Below are 21,353 nucleotides of genomic sequence, written 5' to 3' on the forward strand. Positions count from 1 at the left end.
CATCCTCGCACCCAGCCATTCTAAAACAAGGCTCTGCTTGCACCCAAGACGATGTCATCGCCCCGCCCTCTCCAGTGACGTACCCAGCACACACAGCAGAAGTGGGCGGGGCGCGAAGCGTCTCTCTTGTTGTAGCCTGGGCAGCATTCCATTTTCGGGTATATGATCCGGTGTAAAAAAAAGAAAAAGTGGCCGGATAGGCAGAACCGGAAAGACGTCTCACCCCAAAATAGGTCCGTGCTAATAAAATCCTTGATACGGCATTGTTTAGCTTATTTTTTAAATGTAAATGTGCGTGCACTATCCGGAGACTATTTAGCGTCGGTATTATCCCACGGGGAAATTCTATTCCATTTAAACCGCAAAACCGGATAGGCAGAACCGGAAAGAGGATTCTTTTTTCTTTTTTTTTTTCAGTAGGCGTGGTCTAGACCGGATCATATGTTGTCTTCTGGAACGCAGACCAGGCTTTCCTCCGAGGTGGAAAGACTGGTGATGCGAGGTTACTCTTGTTGTGAGTTGGAGGATCGGATGTGTTCCGGGACCGACGACCTGGCTGTTTCCTGGTAGAAATGGCGAGCTCCGTGCAGTGGGCCAAGCTGCTGCTGCTGCTGCTGCTTCTAATGAACGTTCTCGGGACGTCAAAGGCCGTCTCAGAACCGGGCAAGTGGGTCCTGGACGTCAATAGCGTGAGTGTCCTGGCGTGGTGGCGGTGGTGACTGTGTGTGTGTGTGCGTGTGTGTGTGTGTGTGTGTGTGTGTGTGAGTGTGTGTGTGTGTGTGTGTGTGTGTGTGTGTGTGTGTGCTGGCATGATGCAGTCGGCCACTGTGTGTGACTGTCTGCGTTGTGTGTCGCTGCTAGCTGTAGAATATAACTCTCGTAGACGTATTTATGATTCTGACGTTTTCAATCTACGAGAGTTTTAGGGTTCACGCCCCATGGAGACAGGGACTTTCTGCGCTATGCCCCGTAGACACTCCAAACATGTACACATTGAAAATAAAGGTGCTTACCCCCACGCCCCAAATGTTAACTGTCTCTACGTGGTAGTAGTTTAATGTAATAATCCATATCTTTCAATAAAGAAGTGTTTTAATGCCGTCTGTGTCCGAACGCCATCTTTTCACCCTCGTTTACTTCCTGTTTACATTGAGTGTAATTCCGGGTTTTACCGAATGCGCCCCGTCACTACCGTCCATTGGGAACTTCCGACAGAATCGGCCACAGACGGCATTAAAACACTTCTTTATTGAAAGATATGGATTATTACATTAAACTACTACCGCGTAGAGACAGTTAACATTTGGGGCTTGGGGGTAAGCACCTTTATTTTCAATTTGTACATGTTTGGAGTGTCTACGGGGTATAGTGCAGAAAGTCCCTGTGTCCATGGGGGTGAACCCTACAACTCTCGTAGATTGAAAAGGTCAGAATCATAAATACGTCTACGAGAGTTGTATTCTACAGCTATGTCGCTGCCGTCCATAGCATCCAGCGTCATAGTGTTGTTGTTGTTGTTAGCTGTATAGCCCCTACGGAACCTCTCCCTCCGCTGTACGCTGTATAGCTCCGAGATGAGGTCCCTCGTTAGTTACTGCCGTCTGTTTTCGAAATGGTCGCACGTCGTCCACTTTACATGTTTCTTACCCCTTTCTGCACATCGTATCCAAAAAGTAAAGCATTTCCGCCACTCTCTCAGATGTTTGAAGTTTTAACGCGCCATAAAAGCTATCCAACGGGTTGAAGAAAGTATTTAATTTGCCTCGGTTTTCATCCGGTTCCATAATATTTTGCATTAGAAGATGCAATTCAACATTTGACCAGTAGGGTAAAAAGTAATGTTATCTCTACGGGCGCAACTCTTGCGCAATGTCTTAAAAACCATGTAACCGGATGAAAACCGAGGCAAATTAAATACTTTCTTCAACCCGTTGGATGGCTTTTATGGCGCGTTAAAACTTCAAACATCTGAGAGAGTGGCGGAAATGCTTTACTTTTTGGATACGATGTGCAGAAAGGGGTAAGAAACATGTAAAGTGGACGACGTGCGACCATTTCGAAAACAGACGGCAGTAACTAACGAGGAACCTCATCTCGGAGCTATACAGCGGAGGGAGAGGTTCCGTCGGAGCTATTAGCTGTATAGCTTTAATCACAGCTTAACGCTATTACCATTCAGTATATAAACATTTCACTTCTTATATTGTGTTTCCTACTAGAACAAAGACTCCACTGTACCACCTATTAACGCGTTACTCACTCTCTCACATGTAAACAGTGGTGGAAAAAGTACTCACATGTTTTACTTTACTTAAGTAGAAGTATCAATACTAAGAATCATCAAAATCTACAAAGTAACTAGTAACTATAAGTTTTCAGATAATTGGAAATACTCCAGTAAAGTGAAAATACCTAAAAATTGTACTGAAGTACAGTACTTGATAGAATCTCTCGGAACCCTATACCTTTTTTTTGTATTTGTGAAGGCGGTATCCAGGATATCCTGGATAAAAAGGTATACAGGGTTCTGAAAGGGGCTAAGCACTTGAGTAAATATACTTACTACTTAGTGCAGGGGTCTTCAACGTTTTCAGGCCAAGGACCCCCTAGCTGAGAGAGAGATGAAGCAGGGACCCCCTCTATATTCTATAAAATTGTGTTTCAGATTAAACTTTTTATTTGTTTTACTTGGTCTGCTCTTGTTTCCCTCTACACCTATACCTCTTTGCCAAAAATAGCAGATCTACAAGCTCACACTGTGAGGCGTTGTGAGCTTGTAGATCGGCTATTTTTTGCTAAAGTTCTCCTCAGAAAAGGGATGCTAGGGTTCGAGTGGTTAAGGTAAAAAAAACATTTTATCACACAAAGATTTGGCGGACCCCCTGTAGTAACTCTGAGGACCCCTTAGGGGTCCCGGACCCCCTGTTGAAGACCCCTTACTTAGTGACCTTACACCACTGCATGTAAACAAAGTGGGCTAAGCTGGAGTGATGATGTGTCAGGGTTCGATAGAAGCTGGTTTGTTCACATCTGACATAAAGATTGAATGGTTTGGATTTTTAACCGTCCCTGTGTGAATGACTGTCTTTGTTGGTTGGTTGTTAACAGCCGCTCCAATCACATCATCACAGTATAATAATGGTACCAATCACAGTATAACATTACAATACAATCACTAATTAGAACGTTATGTTGTGATTGGTATACAATACTATACTGTAATTGGTACAGGCAATCCAATCACATTATGATAATGTTATGCACCTACCAATCATAGTATATCATTCTAATACCAGTCACCAGTATAGTATACACATTAATACCAATCACAGTATAATGCTGTTATTTCTAACCCATCATTTGTCATAATGTTGAATTACACTTTCATTTTCATGAATTACACTTTCATTTCCTGTAAGAAAACATAGCAGCAGAAGATGACACATAACTGATAGTTTGAAATAACTTAACCCATTAAAACCGGGAAAGCATCTGTGTGTCATTCTAGATTTTTGCATTGGCTATTCAAAAATAGCAGATGTACAAGCTCGCGGCACTGCGTGCCCCGCTGCGAGCTTGTACATCTGCTACTTTTGACCATTTTTGAAAAATCTTGAAAGTGTGAGAACTGCTGATTTTAGAAGGCATTTGTAGAGCCGTTATTATGATAGATTTATACCTGGTTGCACCACATGTCACGCAAGCCGGCGTGCCACAAAGTATACTGTTCGCACATCTGGTGAGTGTCAGTGTCATAAAACCTACATCTTTTCCTTTATGAAACACTTCTTATGTTTTACACACACCTTTTAAAGAAAATGTTTTATCTGGTCGCAGAGAGTTGCAATATTTTATACCTTCAGAAAAAAAATAGAACACAACACTGCGTGACACGTGACACGGCCTAAGGGCACGGTCTCACCGCACTTTTATTTTACCTTTAATTTCAATCCACGCATTTGCATTGACAAAGCATTGGCAGATCCCGCCCCAGAGGTAAAATAAAAGTCAAAGTGCGGTGTGACCGTGCCCGTAGGATGTTGAACGATATATTGAAAATCCTATCAACGTAATCTAGAAAGTTCTCTCTTCTGGGTGTGATCGTGTGAAATTTCACAATTTCTGAAGCACACCCGTTTCCTTCTGCTTCTTCTGCGTCACAATTTAATAGCTAACTTTGTCAGTTGGCTATTATAAAATGTAACCAACATTAAGGAGATCTGTCCTTAAAATGTAGACTATAGCTTGTAGATCGGCTTTTTTTGCCAATTAAATATAAAATCATATCACTTAGAATGGAAATATAACATAAGCAATAAGCACAGAATAACACAAAACTCATATTCCATGCTTAATAAAATGAAAATGAGTAAACATAACTTCAATGAAACTGCTTTCCAGGATAAAGATTAACAAATTGTGTACTTTACTTGCTTCTGTGCGTTTTCCACTGTGTTTCATTGTTATCCTCCACTTTATTTGCTTTTTAAATTAGCTTTTGATTATACTAGTGTTGGCCTAATGCCTGAATTTATTTGCTAGACCTTAATGGTTTGTCACTGGCTCCATGTGATGATAATTTTCTAGTTTATTTGTCCCCTACATCAGGGGTTTTCAACCTTTTTCATGCCAAGGACCCCCAAATTGACACATATGATCAGCCCAGTGACCTCCATTTGAAAAGATAGTATGAAGTAGTATCATCATCAGTGTTCATTTAACTCTGAGAGTGTACAAATGTTAGGGTCCATTTGGTTCCATTTGTACACTCTCAGAGTTACAGACACACAAGGTTCAATTTGGTTCCTAACTATTCATTTGTCTGGGGACCCCCTGGAACCCCCTCAAGGACCACTGGTGGTCCCCGGACCACTGGTTGAAAACCATTGCCCTACATCGTCACTGGATTGCTCTGGTTAATCCCCAAAAATGTCTCCTCTCTTCCATTTAATTTGAAACTACTCTAGAACAGCAGCTAAAGGCTTAAATATAGTGCAATGATTCAGCCTTTCTCTGTGTCACTTGTGTTTTAGGAGACACTGAAGTCACACAAGTCTCTGTTCCTGTTTACTAAGACGCTCTTCAACAACACCTACATAAAACTCAAAGGTAAGCAGTGATGGAAGAAGTGCTCACGTTTTTTACTTAAGTACCCTATGGTATAAAATACTCTGTCAAGTACAAGTTCGGTATTCAAATTTATTGAGTAAAAGTACAAAAGTATTGTTATCAAAATATACTTAAAGTACCAAAAGTAAAAGTACTCATAATGCAGAAAGTCCCATTTCCCAAGTTTTCAAATAAATGTATAAAAATCCTTTGAAAATAGCAGATCTACAACCTCACAACGCATCGCTTTGTGGCGCGTTGTGAGCTTGTAGATTGGCTATTTTCAACTTCCCCAAAGTATATACATAGGTCTGAAGTTGTTTTGTAATAATAATCAAAATCTACAAAGTAACTAGTAAGTAACTCAAGTTTTCAAATAATTGTAGTGGATTCAAAAGTACAACATTTGCCTTTGAGATATAGTGGAGTAGAAGTAAAATTATTGAAAATTGGAAGTATTCCAGTATTGTAAAAAATACCTAAAAATTGTACAGTACTTGAGTAAATGTACTTAATTACTTTCCACCACTCAGGTAAGAATGAGAATGGTATGGAAATACTGTATATGCGCTGAGAAAACAATTACACAAGAACATGGTTGACGGCCACGTTTTGTCCATGTTGGACGTAGTGAGTTGCTTCTGATTGGTCAGCTGCCGGAGGGCTATTTTCAGCCTTGTCTGTCTGTCTGTCTGTCTGTCTGTCTGTCTGTCTGTCTGTCTGTCTGTGTCTGTCTGTCTGTCTGTCTGTCTGTCTGTCTGTCTGTCTGTCTGTCTGTCTGTCTGTCTGTCTGTCTGTCTGTCTGTCTGTCTGTCTGTCTCTGTCTGTCTGTCTGGTATGTGTGCATGTATGTGATTGTCTGTATATTTCTATGTGTGGTAGGGCAGGCCTAGGGTTGGGCACTTGACTTAAAATGTATCAAAACCGAAATTTAGAATCATTATCCGACTTAATCTAGCTCATGCAGGTTAACCGAATAAATCGAGAAGCAATTCATTTTTTCTTATATCAATGAATCAACATGAAAATATTGTAATCGATTTTTTCCATGATCGACTAAATTGATTAGTCTGATCAACCATTTGTTTTACAATGGTGGCATGCAAAAATAGACGATCTGCAAGCTCACAGCATGTCACATCACAATGTGTTGAACTTGCGTCTTCTGCTATTTCTATATCATTCATTAATCATAATTGAGGCAAAAGTTCGAAATAATTGTGATATTGATTTGAAGTCATATCGCCCAGCCCTCTGCAAGTGTGTATATCACAAGATTACTGATGATAAATCAAACCCCTCTGGGGCCGCAGTGGCTAAGCTAAATCGCTAGTCTGGGAGTTGGGAGGTCTCCGGTCCCATCCCCGGCTCCACCAGGCTTTGTGTTAAGGTGTTGACACCACTAATAACCCAATCTTTTCCCTACGGCCCTATACTGAAGCTAGTGGTCCACTGTGTCACAATGTATATCTAGGATCTATAGGCCTGTCACAATTATTACATAATCTACTAATCGCAATTATTTTATATAATCGCAATTATTTTTGCGTAACCATCATAATCAATTCCATGTAAAAACAAGTAATATATTTTCCAGAAATGTCAAAAATAGTGGAAATAGCAGATCTATGAGCTCAAAACGTGTCGCGATGCGACGCGTTTTGATCTTGTAGATCGGCTATTTCCACTATTAATGTTGATTTTTAAGGATAAAGTAGTTAAATATGTGTTATTTGTCATATGTGCCCCGTGCAACTTTTGTGTCTAAAAGCCAAACAGAAATATAATATTTATTCATAACGTTCCATTAATTTTCAATGACAGAAACACAATTAAATCGTTAATCGTTAATTATTTGAGTGACAATTAATCGTCAACTTAAATTTGTTATCGTGACAGCCCTAACGATCTAGCATTCTAATATTAATAACGGTAAAATTGGTATTACTTTGTTGTGTGTGTGTGTGTGGGTGTGTTCCAGGGATGTCAGAGACGTGTGGCACTTCTCCTGTTCAGCTGAATGTCTCCTGGTATCTGAGGAACTCCCATTGTTCTGATGAAGTCTTTCAACTGGATGGACTGGATGTAAGACCTATTCTCCTCTGTTTTGTTCTGGGTTCTGCTTTCACAGCTGGTGTTATTTATAGCAAATGGGCAACGCGCTAATAATATGTTTAATACTTTTAACCGAGGTCCTCGTGCTGAATTGTTCTGTTGTTCCTCCTAGCTACCCAGGGTTGTGTGAACAAACGGGGTAATTGTAGGAGGGGTAATACTATCCATGATAGAGGAAGAAAGTGGATCGTTTTATGGATGGATACCTTCTATTTCAAAACTTTGCGCACAGTTCCTACACAGCTCAAACATGAATATCAGCGTAGTGTTTGGGGTTTAATGCCCCTATGGTTATTATGCAGTACCCGCTATACCTGTTGTACCCAGGGACGTGCACAGATAGACTCGAGGTGGTGCTAGAGCACCTGCCCTTTGCCCTCTTGACCAGAAGTGCCCTTTTGAAAAAAAGAAAAAAAAAGTGTTTTTGTTTCAGTTTACAGAAGGGGTCTTCAACAGGGGGTCCTGGACCCCTAGGGGGTCCTCAGAGTTACTACAGGGGGTCCGCCAAATCTTTATGTGATATGATTTTTCTTTTTACCATAACTACTTGAAACCTAGCATCCCTTTTCTGAGGAGAACTTTAGCCAAAAATAGCAGATCTACAAGCTCACAACGCCTCGCGCTGCGAGGCGTTGTGGGCTTGTAGATCGGCTATTTTTGGCAAAGAGGTATAGGTGTAGAGGGAAAAAAGAGCAGACCAAGTAAACAAAAAAAAGTATAATTTACTTGAGCACCTGCCCCTCAAAATATATGTGCATGCCACTGGTTGTACCTGTTGTCAGAGTACCTAATGCAGTTCCCATTATCATAGCACTGCAGGCCTGTCTATGACGTCAATACTATGCCGTCTTATTGATGACATCAGGGAGCTCCATGTATGGGCATAAAATGAACATAGACAGACAGACAGACAGACAGACAGACAGACAGACAGACAGGCAAACAGATACAGAGATCTCCAATCTCCGTATATGGGGAACGTTGTCCCACGGCGGTGATCTCCATGGGGATCCGTTGACGAACGTCGGTTGTGAATGAATTTTCGGTTATTTTAAGATTAGATCATTTGAAGTGGTCAAACTAGCAATATGTTCAGAATCATCTTCCATATATATTTTTTAATATTTCATATAAAAGCAAAGGTTAAAGTCTGAATCTGTGATTTCTTCACATGGTCGGCAGTATGTTGAACAGCAGGAACAATGTTACTAAAGCATCCTAATTTTACATTTTACACGTTGTGTTCGTCGTGTGTGTGGGGGGGATCCTTTCACACTGTTTCACAAATCGCACATTGGGACATTTTCAGTCGTGAGATTTAATTTAGCTTTAATCCATGCACTGGGCACATCACTCTGTGATACGCACGCCGAGTGGGAGGTCGATCAGCCCGACGGTTCTCGAGATATGTGGGGGAATCACACGCTCCCTGGATTGATTGATTGAATACTTTATTAACATGCTTATTAACAGCACAGGTAGTACGGTAAAGGGTTCTGCTAAAAGGATAACACTAAAATCCCATGGGGGCTTCTTTCCATTGTGGTCCTTTGTACTCAAGTACAAAGGACTGAGACAGACTGAGACTGAGATAGACCGTCACCACACTAGTCGACTAACACCAACGTTCCCTTAACTTCTGTTAATTACGTCTCTACATGAACACAATTGGCCCGTGTTCGGGGGAGGGAAGCTGGGCAGGGAGGGGGATAATTGTCACTGCATGTAATCCTACGGGCTGGGGGTGGCACCTGTCAGCAAGGAGTGTTGGACAGGAGGAGTAGGACGAAGGCTCTTCGTTCTCCCGGTGAGGGCTCCTCACTGGCAGTGGTGGAAAAAGTACTCAAATGTTTTACTTAAGTAAAAGTATCAATACTGCAATGTAGAAGTACTCTGTTACAAGTAAAAGTACAAAAGTATTGGTACCAAAATGTACTTAAAGTACAAAAAGTAAAAGTACTAAAATGTTTGAAAATAGCAGATCTCAAGCTCACAACGCGTCGCATCGGCTATTTTCAAATAGCCTATGTACAAAATAGGGCGAAAGTGACTAATGTATGCTTTATAATGTAATATATTTATATCTGCAAAGTAACTAGTAACTAAAGTTTTTAAATGATTGTAGTGGAGTAAAAGTACAATATTTGCCTCTGAGATGTAGTGGAGTAGAAGTAAAAGTATTGAAAATTGGGAATACTCAAGTAAAGTACAAATACCTCAAAATTGTACTTAAGTACAGTACTTAAGTAAATGTACTTTGTTACTTTACACCACTGCTCACTGGTAGGTGAGTCTGTAGGATACGACAGCAGTGACAACACAGGCATGTGTGTGGGGAGGAATCAATTGGAATTGAACTCTCATAGCATTGCCATTCCGAGCTTGAGGGAATAATTCAAAAAGCTATTAACTTTCCAACGGCTTATCGCAGCTTTGAAGTTATGCCCCTGATCCACATGGATATCTGTGGTACAGATGGAATGGTAAAATGTCTATTTGAATGACACAAACGTTTTGAATCCAATGTTTCGACAGCCTGCTAATGTTTCCATCATTCAAGTATGGTTCCACGCTAGTGCTGCCACCTGGTGGTAGAGACAGCCATGTTTGAAGTGTGCACAGGCTGTCAAAATATTGAATTTAAACCTTTGTTTCACGATGTCTGCATTACAGACATCATTTTGGATTACGGGCATACCTTCAAATACATATACCATTGGAGAATGCAGCCTAACGGGTCAGAAATTGCTTATTGGAGCTTTAATGTTAGGTGTAGACTATCATGGTACCATGCTTTCATGGCTAGACACTAGACAGAGGACATGCTGTACCTTAAGGTAATGACCTTAACGTTCAAGGACATTCCTTTATCACTTGCAAAAAGATGCAGCAGGTAGCAGAATTGCTGGCAGGGAAATTCCAGCACCCCACTGCTGAATGAAAACAGGAAATGCTAGACTGTTTGACCTTGTTCTCTTCAGACTGAACGGTTGCACCGTCTTTTAAACCACTGAAACTGGACCTCATTGCAGAACGCAGCCCTATCGCATTCTGAGAACATTATACACTCTATAATCAGGGAAAGGAATGTATACTTCAGCTATTTTACCGATGGTTTGAAACACAAGTATGGACCCATGGGGGGACTCCAGTCAATATATAGGGTTTAATTGGGTTAAAATATTTTTTTATCTAAGGCAAGGCAGTTTTATTTTTTATAGCACATTTCAACAAGGCAATCCAATGTGCTTTATACAGAACATCAAGCAAAGGAAACACAATTATAAAATGACATTAGGATGCATAAAACAAAATAAGTAAAAGTTAATAGATACAGTTACAGTGCAGAAGAGAAAAGGAAAAAAAACTCAATCAAAGGCAGCGGCAAACAGAACAGTCTTTATTTGTTTTAAATCCACATTCATTGAATTATAATAATTATTTCTGTTATTTTGTAGAATATTTGTTTGTGAAATATAATTTTAGTATGTGTACTGTAATGTGTAATCTATTAGAATTTAGTGTCTTAATTATCAGTATTATCAGTCTCTCTTTATTAGTGTTTGCTGTGGTGTTCATTTTGACCGCAGTTTTTGAAGTACAGTAGTTTTATTCACAGCCTTTTGAATACAATTCCATTTAGATGTAGTCACATTTTAGTCACCTGAAAGGTTTTAGCGTTAGTCTAGTTTTAGTTGAGTAAATATCATAAGATTTTAGTCGACTAAATCTACAGTTGATTTAGTCGACTAAAATGTCTCTTAGCAGGCCGTGTTGGCGACGTGATGCCTGATTTATACTTGGCCAAGTGCTGAAAATAGCAGATCTACAAGCTCACAAAGTGTCGTAGCGCGACACGTTGTGAGCTTGTAAATCTGCCATTTTCGGAGAGTGACGCCCCCACACAACCAAGCATAAAATGTGTTGTCTTAGGACCTCTTGGACCTCTTGGACCTCTTCTCCACTAGTTCCTCTTGGACCTCTTCTCCACTAGTTCCTCCCTAACATTTTAGTCTAGTTTTTATTTGTTGACAAAATTGTCAGTATATTTAGTGATAGTTTTAGTCATCAGAGCTTCGTTTTTATTTCATTTTTATGTCGTTTTCGTCAGTGAAAAAAGGTAGTCGACGAACATAGTCGACAGAAATAACACTAGTTTTGCTGTTAAGTCACGGTTTGTGGTTTGGTCCGGCTTCCTCCCTGCAGCCACAGAGTGTAGGAAGTTACTTCAGGTCAACAGAGGTCATCAAGGACGGAGGAAGCGGCTTCTTCGTCTTCCACCAGTACCCCCTGATCAACTGTACCACCAACATCATTAAACCAGATATGGTAACACAAACACACACACAAGCACACACACACTGTACAAACCATGCCAATAAGTACTCAAAAATGTCAATTATACATTCAAATGGATATACGTAGACATACACACGTTATTATATGTCTTATACTTACAGTGTATTACAGTTGTTGTTTTTTCCCTCAGCTCAGCGTGAAAGACTTTGACCCTCCCACCATGCTGACAGAAGCACAACCGGAACAGGTGAGGATGGGGTTGTTTTAGGTGCGTGACTGACCAGTGTTGCCAGATTCTGTGAGAGAAACAAGCAACCAGGTCTAGGAAAACCAGCCCAAAAGAAGCAACTGTGGACCACATGTGCACTTTAACATGTACATCAGCTATTTGAAAATAGCCGATCTACAAGCTCACAGCGCGTCGCATCGCGACGCGTTGTGAGCTTGTAGATCGGCTATTTTCAAATAAAATCTTGCGGGGAAATTATAATAAGCAGATCTGGCAACCCTGTGCATGACACCGGTGTGCAATTAAGTATGAATTATTAGGCTTCAGTGTACAACACTAGCAGCAGCAAGATGTTGAACAACCGAAGCGCCAAATATGTATCGATGCTTTTACCATCTATTCCTCCCTCCCAACTGACTGCTTGGTGTATATGCTGTTGTTTGTACACAGTATAGTAGCCTACATTTTACTTGTGTTCGTGTTGACTAACATTCATATGTTTGTTGATCGCTGAAACCTGCATGATGGCATTCAACCGATTAGTTGCGAACACAACAGATGTCTGTGTAGTTTTAGTGCTAATATGACCGCCCCACTAGTACTGTATGTCTTCCTATCCTAAAGGTCCTTACACACCGGGGCGATTTTTTCGTGCGAATAATGCGTTTTTTTTTAAAAACCTTATAAAGTCAATGGCTCCGTACATGGATCGAAAAAGCGAAGCGAAAAAGCGTCTTTTAATTATTCGGAACGAGTCCGAATTTTGCGTATATTCGCTATATTCGCCGGTATGTAAGGACCTTAACCGTTTCTTTCTGTCTTTCTGTCTCTGTGTCTGTCAGCCTGTCACAGGGAAGACTGCAAGCAGGAAAAGGAGAGATGTGGTGCCGCAGCCTCCAAAGCCCAAGGTTTGGACAGCTATGTCATACAGCTTCACTATCATACAACCTCATAAAACCCAAGTATATGTAAAGAAGTAGGGGTCAGACATAGCTACCCCATAGCATGCGCCATAGAGGCACTAGGAGGCAAATTGGAACTGAAGTTCAACGGAATGCTTTGAATAGAATGAGAGCCGACTGGACCAGCTTATGAACAAACAATATATTTTTTGATGATTGCGACCTCTTGACAGTCGGTTCAGGAACAAAAAAGAAGACATGTTTTCTGATCTCTTGTTTTCCGATGTGCACACTATGTAATTTTACTGAGGTATCTAAAGAGCATAGAATACGTTTTAGAGTGGTCAGTAATCACTCTGGCAGATTTGTCAGGTTTCAAGGCTAGCCCAGTCAGGACCTTTCTCTGTGGTGGTCTTTAGATACCTCAATAGAATGTCATAGTGTTCACATCGAAAAACAACAGACAACAATGTGTGATGCGTCTTCTTTTATTTAACAAAGGTTGCAATCATTAAAAAATAGTGTTTATTCATAAGCTTGTTGTCCTGCCAGCTCTCACTGATTTCAATGCATTCCATCGAACGTCTGGTTTGCCTCCCGCTCCCAGTGCAAATAGGCTTAAAGATGCAATGCTCCCAACAGACAACACAAGACACTTTGAATGAATATACTGAACAGTGTAGAGTGCAGAAAATGTCTGCATTTTTTACGACATACTGTGTACCTCACCTTTCATGGATGGTTCTTGTTATCATGTCAACTCAAAACTATCGCAGAACTTCACAGGTTCTGTGAAGTTTCAGGTTATGGAAGGTTCTGGGTTAATCCTTTGTAGTCAAAAAGAGCCAATTGATATCAACCATTTTCTTTCATCAAAGCTATTATTGTGAGACGACTTCTTCCTGTTCATTATCCTGTCCTGTTTGCTTGCACCTCGCCAATGCAGCTGTGTGTTCTGCCTCTTGTTTATTCCCGCTGTTGTGTGTATGTGTGTGTTCTCTAGCTGGCAGGGGAACACCCTCATTTTGACCAGGTAGCAAAGAGCTGGGAGGACGGTCCATACATGTTTATTCTCCGTATCGTAGAGGTTAAAGACAAGAGCAGAGCCCCCGATCCAGGCCCCACGCCCATCCCTTGGAGCATCCAGTGTAAGCACACACACACGCGCACCCACACCACACCACACCACACCACACCACAACACACACACATTTACAGCAGTGGTTCTCAAAGTGGGGTCTAGGGACACCCTGGGGTCCTTAAGGAAGTTCCAGGGGGTAACCAGCTTTTCAAAATATTTTAACAACACAAAACTTGTATGGCGGTCCCTGGCACAACATGTTTTCAGATGGGGTGCATGGCCACATGAAACGTTTGAGAACCAATGATTTACAGTATACTGTATGACCCATGATCAAATAACTTCATGTCCAATATGGTGTTTTTCTGTGTCTCCAGTGCAGATCAGTATGCAAGGACCCCATGACTATATATCAGCTTCAGAATGGCCCCTCATGATGGTGAGCAAGCACGCACGCACGCACGCACGCACGCACGCACGCACGCACGCACGCACGCACACACACACACACACACACACACATTACGATTTCATTAGAAGACTGCTAAATTATAACGCGCTTCGGTTAATGAAGACCTCGTCTCTCTGTCCCTCTGTCCCTCTGTCTTTCTCTCCTTCTGTTCCTCCTGCTTCCTTGTGGCCTGATGCCCTCCTTCTCTGTTCCACTTGTTCTCTCTCTCTCTCTGTTCTCTGTTCTCTCTCTCTGTCTGTCTGTCTGTATCTCTCTCTGTCTCTCTCTAGTTCTACATGGTGATGTGCATAGTGTACGTGTTGCTGGCTGTGTTCTGGTTGGTGCTGTCTGCGTGTTACTGGAGGGACCTGCTCAGGATTCAGTTCTGGATCGGCGGGGTCATCTTCCTGGGCATGTTGGAGAAGGCCGTCTACTACGCCGAGTTCCAGAGTATAAGATACGACGGACTGTCAGGTATGGAACAGGATCAAAAGAAGTCACTCACGTCCAAAAAAAACAAAAGACTTTAGAAGGCAGGTGCTGGTCCCAGAACGAACAGAGATCAAATGCAAACAGGAACTATCCATTCCATCCAAGTACTTTAACCCATTAAGACCGGGAAAGCATCTGTGTCATTTTAGATTTCTTTGGCTCTTCAACAAATAGCAGATCTACAAGCTCAAACCTTGTATATCTGCTATTTTTGCAAAATCGTGGAATACATATTTTATATTTTATACTCTGTACCGCGCTATGAGCTTGTAGATCTGCTATTTTTGAATAGCCAAAGAAATCTGAAACGACACAGATGCTTTCCTGGTCTTAATGGTTTAATACAAAGTCACTTCATGGGCGCTACAGTCTTCTTGTTTGCCTTTGATCTCTGTCATGGATGGAAGACATACAAGGAGAGGTAGATAGAGCCGTAAGAGACCATATTCACCACCATATATCGCCATTTTGGAATTTAACATTGAAAGTGCCACCCCGTTGCCGTGGCAACCGGGGTGGCACTTCATTGACTTAATAGCAACATGGCCGCCGTGTGAATATGGTTTAGAGGGGAGACACGGTGAGGCTTATCTTCTTGAGAAGGCTGGTGTGGACTGTCAACTATATTGACTTCATAAAATAACCTGGAAATATCTGCACATAACCACATGAAGCGTAGCGTCACTAGTCTGTGCATATCATTATTGGTGAACATTCAGCAAAAATAGCCGATCTACATTGGTCACTGGTGCAGTGACAGAGTGATCACCCTCCCCACTTGACTTTCCCTTCACGAACACGGCTAGTTTGTGCTCCAATGGATGGACATCTGGCTATGCCTTTAGCATAGCCAGATGGCGGATTCAAACCCCTAGTCTCCGCAGTGGCGGGCAGGAACTTTACCCCTGTGCCATCCGAGCGCCCAGCCCCATCGTTTCTATGCAATGACATGAAAAGAAACCAAACCAAACAAGGACACACACTTTTAAAAGATGGAGAGGTCTTCTGGAAGCGAAGGGGGTGAAATTGGGAGGCAAAGTAAACACAAGCAAAGAGTCTGTCAATAGAATACTTTTTTCAAAACGGGCAACCACTGGCAGTTACACTTGGCATTAAGTCAATTATTTCAAACATTATTATTTTTCCTATAGTTGTGAGGACCATCAACTGATTTCCAGTGACCACCGTCTGACTAAACCTAGTTCTGACCATGACACACACACACACACACACACACACACACACACACACACACACACACACACACACACACACACACACACACACACACACACACACACACACACACACACACACGGGGGGAGGAGAAGATGAATTGTGTTGTTTATTGATGTCATGTGTCAGAGTCGTGTAATGATTATGATTGTGGTGGTTGTTAATTGAATGAATCCTTCACCAGTCCAGGGGGCGGTAGTGTTTGCAGAAGTACTGTCAGCGGTGAAGAGAACTCTGGCCAGGGTGTTGGTGATCATTGCTAGTTTGGGATACGGCATTGTCAAGTGAGTCAACACACGCACGCACACGCACGTGCGCACAAACAAACAAACAAACACACGTGCACAGACATGTACAAATACAAATACAGACCCACAGTGAGTGATATTCATCAGGTTACGTTAATTAATTCTCTCTCTCCTCTCTCTCTACTCACTCTCTCACTCTCTCACTCACTCTCTCTCTCAGGCCCAGACTGGGTGCGTTGCTGCACAGAGTGGTTGGAGTGGGACTTCTGTACCTCGTTTTCTCCATCGTGGAGGGAATCCTCAGAGTCAACGCCGTAAGTCGTGTGTGCACACGCGTTTCTAGATGTGATGTAGGACTGCACAATGTACAGTATGACATGTTTTGAAATTAATGATAACATTTCTCCTCCCCGACCCCATTTGCTAGTGTGTTAAGCATGTTATTTATTTTATACAGCCTATACAGTGTGAATTTCTTTTGGTTATGTGTGTCTGTGTGTCAAGGTCTGTGTGTGATCTGGCACACGTGTGCCTCACAGGGCCTGTGAGCGTGCCATGTGTCTAACCTGTGTGTATCTCTGTAGGATCGTGGAGATAACAATAGCAATAGACTGCTGTGTGACCTTGTGCTGGCCTTCACTGATTCCTGTGTTGTTTGGTGGATATCCTTTAACGCACACACACACACACACACACACATACAAGATGACTTAATTACTAGATTTTACTTAACCCATTAAGACCTGAGACCGATTAAAAAAATGTCTTCTAAATCCTAATCCTTTTCTGAAAAACGTTTGTTTCTATGTCAGTGGTGCTCGAACCTTTTCATGTCAAGGCCCCCCAAAATGATATGTATTTGGCTGCGGACCCCCATCTCAAAATATTTTGTTCCAGGGACCCCCAGACGCAAAGAGTTTTAAAAAATCACTTTAAATTGTAGATCTGCTATTTTTGAACAGCCAAAGAAATCTAAAATGACACAGATGCTTTCCCGTTTTTGAACTCATTCAGTGCCAATGTAACACGTACATTTTTTCCAACGCCTAGAGTGCCGTCAAAACGGTGTTTTCAGTGATCACGCTAGATGGCGCTCTTTGCCAACCTATGAGCGATCCTATGACTTACGGAGAAGAGTATACCCGGAAATAACGTGATCACAACAAACCCAGCCCCGTCCCATCTAATGTTAAAAGGATTTAGAAAAATACATTTTTCTCTGCTTTCTAGTTTTTTTTCTGTGTTTTTGGCGAGAACAAGCGGTGGTCCAGTGGTTTTCAACCTTTTTCATATCAAGGCCCATTATTTATCGGCATTTGAGCCACGGACCACCATTTGATGAGATTTAGCCTCTCAGACTCAAGACATAGAATATTTTGTTATCGTTGGATAAGATTTTGTCAAAATAACAATTCTTCTACATTCTCTAAATTTGTTTCGGTGACACACTTTTTTTACGCCGATGGAAGCAGAGACACTCCTCCGTCTTTTGTGACACTCGGTGTGTCGATCGTCCTGGAGAGAAATATTGTTACTCTTTGAAAGGTTAGTAAAAAAATGCTCAATCACGCTGGCACTGGCTGCAGACTGTTCTGAAAAACTCTGGCAGTGAATGAGTTAATGGGTTAATTACTCACAACCAATAGAAGTATTTTCAAAGCCACGGCGCAAGTAACAAATGTTGGCTTGTCTCTAGAGCGATGACAAATGACAGAGATGGGTGGGTAAACAATTAACAGCCAGATAGGAAAGGATGCTTTACAAGGTCTCGTTTTATCAGTGCCTGACGGCTAGCAAACAATCACAAAAGATCTATGGCCTGTTGGCCGACTACCAAGATTCAATCATTTATTACCATTTCAATGAAACGTTGATTGGAAATTGTCTTTGTATGTGCCGGGGCTAAACAAAACAATACAAATACACACAAGCATTAATATAAAAAATACTCGTTAGCATTTGTTTAATATTGTCCCTATTCTGGACATGTCATAATAGGTGAACATCTGTTTAGTTGAAAAACTAAATGTAATACAGTAAAATGACACAAATAAGTTATATAAATAAAAGTATTCAAATGTACAAAGATCTTCCTCAATCAGAACCCATAATGATGGATATGTAATTGTGTAAATGGCTGGTACAATGAATGGAAAATATGGGCATATACTGTATGTATCCCATTATCACTTGAGACATTAATCAGTAGAGTCTAGACTATCCTTGCCAATGGAGAGGATTTAGTGAAGGGAGAGGGAGTCCATAAAATTGGCCTAAATTCCATCCTATGTTGCAGGTTTGCTTTTTAAATCATATAGGATCTTCTCAGAAGTACCAATGTGTTTGAGAAGGAGCGTTTTCTGATTTCCACTTTTGTCATCAACTTTAAGGTTGTTCTTCATGAGAACAGACTTGAGGGCAGTTCATTACGTGCTTTAAGTGTGACATATCTTGCTGAGTATTGAGAGTGCAAAAATATTAGATGGCTAAAAAAACACCTTACTCATTCTCATAATGCCTGCCTTCTGTCGGTTTGTCTTTCTAGAAGATTACTTGATAGCTGCATGATGTGCCTTGTAGAAACATGTATCAAACAGTTTGTTTGTTTTAACCTGCTAGAAGGATAACACCGGTTTGCCTTGTTTTTGTTTTAGTTGGCACTCCATTTCTTTGGCTATTAAAAAATAGCAGATCTACAAGCTCGTAGCGTGGCGAAAATTCGTGAAAATGTGTGCAAATCTTTCAATATACCGGTATATATTTTTAAAGCGAACACTTGTACCTCAAATCTTTGCTTCTGGTCCTTGACATGAAAAAGTCTGAGAACCACTGACATTATAGCGACATAAGTTTTTTATTTTTTTAACTGTTAGGATTTAGAAGACATTTGTAGAATCCCCCAAAATAAAAGATTTGAGTAACAAATGTTCGCTTTAAAAAAATACATATATTAAAAGATTTGCACACATTTTCACAATTTTTTGGGCTATTTTTGAATAGCCCAACGAAATAGAAAAATGACACGCAGATGCGTTCCCGGTCTTAAAGCGTTATGGAAATGTGAAAGTACAGAACTGAGACCGTAGACGGTAGAAAAGCTGAGAGGGAGACACTTGAGGAGAGACGGACGGTAGGAAAGCTGAGATTGGAGACTGGGTAGGGAGAGACAGACAGTAGGAAAGCTGAGAGGGAAATAATTTAGGCTAGACAGATGGTAGCAAAGCTGATACTGTGAACACCACCCCTCTGGTACTTAATGGAGATTAAATCAAATGCTGACTATTACTTGCAGCTCTTTGACTAAAATGGTGCTGCTGCTGCTGCTGCTTAGGTGCTAGGTGGGATATTTCTGTCCTCCCTGCTCTTATACCTCTCCCTTTCTCTCTTTCTCCATCCATTTGTCTTCGCGCTCTGCTTGTCCTCCTCCCTCTACCCGCTCCCCTCTTCTCTTTCCTATTGCAACATCCCTCCTCTCTCTCTCTCTCTCTCTCTCCCTCCCTATTCTCTCCCTTTACTCTGTATGTACAACCCACCCTTGTTCTCTCCATCTTGCAAGCTCTTCTTTCCTTTCTCTCTCTCTCTCTTCCATGCCCTCTGTCATGCTCCGTGTCTCATCTCTCTCTAGGCAGAAGATGATGTAGTGATGCTGGCTGCTATTCCTCTGGCTGTGCTCGACTCTACCCTCTGCTGGTGGATATCCGCTACTCAATAACCTGTGTGTGTGGGGGGGGTAGTCCCCCCCCTCCCCCTCTTCTCTGTCTCGTCTCCCTCCATCGTCTTCCCCTCATCCTCCCTCTCCTCTGTCTCTCTCTCTCTCTCTCTCTCTCTCTCTCTCTCTCCCTGTCTGTCTGTCTCTCTCTCTCTCTCTCCCTGTCTGTCTGTCTCTCTCTCCCTGTCTGTCTGTCTCTGTGTCTCTCTCTCTCTCTCTCTCTCTCTCTCTCTCTCTCTCTCTCTCTCTCTCTCTCTCTCTCTCTCTCTCTCTCTCTCTCTCTCTCTCTCTCTCTCTCTCTCTCTCTCTCTCTCTCTCTCTCTCTCTCTCTCTCTCTCTCTCTCTCTCTCTCTGTCTCTCTCTCTCTCTGTCTCTCTCTCTCTCTGTGTCTCTCTCTCTGTCTCTCTCTCTCTCTCTCTCTCTCTCTCTCTCCGTGGTGTCAGAACAGACACATTAACTGTCACAAACCTCTGAGATTTACTGACATTTCTATTATTAACACACACTCAGTTCTCCTGCTCCAGGGAACCATATATATATATATATATTTATAAACCTTTTAGGAGATAGCTGATGCTATCTGTATGATTCTGTATGCGAGTGATTCAAGCACTGCTTATTGAGTCTGAATCCTTTTGAATCCCTTATGGAGACGTTTGGGTAAAATTGTTTGTGCAAAGATCTGTGCAGCTTTTATTGCACTCTGTGACATGCCTTTCAGCCTTGTAGAGCAACAGAAATGTATTCCATTTGAAAAGTGAAACCTGACGCAGACTTATTGTGGTGAAAAGACGCTTATCAAACCCCAGCAGTCATTAGTTCAGTCATTATTGGCAGACATGCAAGGGACACGATGCCATAAATCCTCATTTGCAGTGGTGGAAAAAGTACTCACATTTCTTAAGTAAAAGTATCAATACTGCTATGTAGAAATACTATGTTACAAGTAAAAGTCCAGAATTAAACTTTTACTTGAGTAAAAGTACAAAAATATTGGCATACCAAAAGTAGAAAGTACTCGTTATGCAGAGTTTAAAGTTTTCAAATCTTTTGAATATAGCAGATCTACAAGCTCACAATGCATTGTATCGCGACTCATTGTGAGCTTGTAGATCTGCTATTTTCAAATGGCCGGAATGTATATAGGGTTGAAGTGGTTAATGTCTGTTTTGTAGTAATAATCAAAATTTACAATGTAACTGGTAACTAAAGTTTTCAAATAATTGTAGTGGAGTAAAAGTATAATATTTGCCTCTGAGATGTATTGGAGTAAAAGCATAAGAAATTGGAAATACTCTAGTAAAGTAAAAATACCTCAAAATTGTACTTAAATACAGTATGTGAGTAAATGTACTTAGTTACTTTACACCACTGCTCATTTGTGTGTGGTGACAGACTTTGCGGAACAGCTTGTTTTTACACATTTGTTTTTAGGCATTTGTGCTTTGTTGAGACAGAAAGGTGATGTCATATTGGTTATAG

General features: G+C 41.3%; 1 protein-coding gene across 1 annotated transcript in view; it reads left to right on the forward strand.

The window, feature by feature from the left end:
• Positions 1–526: 526 nt before the first annotated feature.
• Positions 527–21,353, forward strand: part of LOC311050221 (transmembrane protein 87A) — a 41,004-nt gene continuing 20,177 nt past the window's right edge. The window contains exons 1-12 of the mRNA XM_084064204.1: positions 527–689; positions 5,034–5,109; positions 7,091–7,194; positions 11,431–11,553; positions 11,714–11,770; positions 12,595–12,660; positions 13,658–13,802; positions 14,113–14,174; positions 14,477–14,660; positions 16,099–16,198; positions 16,383–16,476; positions 16,747–16,824. Of these exons, the coding sequence (XP_083920330.1) occupies positions 573–689; positions 5,034–5,109; positions 7,091–7,194; positions 11,431–11,553; positions 11,714–11,770; positions 12,595–12,660; positions 13,658–13,802; positions 14,113–14,174; positions 14,477–14,660; positions 16,099–16,198; positions 16,383–16,476; positions 16,747–16,824 (1,206 nt within the window). The 5' untranslated portion in view covers positions 527–572. The remainder of the gene's footprint in view (positions 690–5,033; positions 5,110–7,090; positions 7,195–11,430; positions 11,554–11,713; positions 11,771–12,594; positions 12,661–13,657; positions 13,803–14,112; positions 14,175–14,476; positions 14,661–16,098; positions 16,199–16,382; positions 16,477–16,746; positions 16,825–21,353) is intronic.

The sequence above is a fragment of the Gymnoscopelus microlampas genome, assembly GCF_963454915.1.
Source record: "Gymnoscopelus microlampas genome assembly, chromosome: 8".
Taxonomy (NCBI): Eukaryota; Metazoa; Chordata; class Actinopteri; order Myctophiformes; family Myctophidae; genus Gymnoscopelus; species Gymnoscopelus microlampas.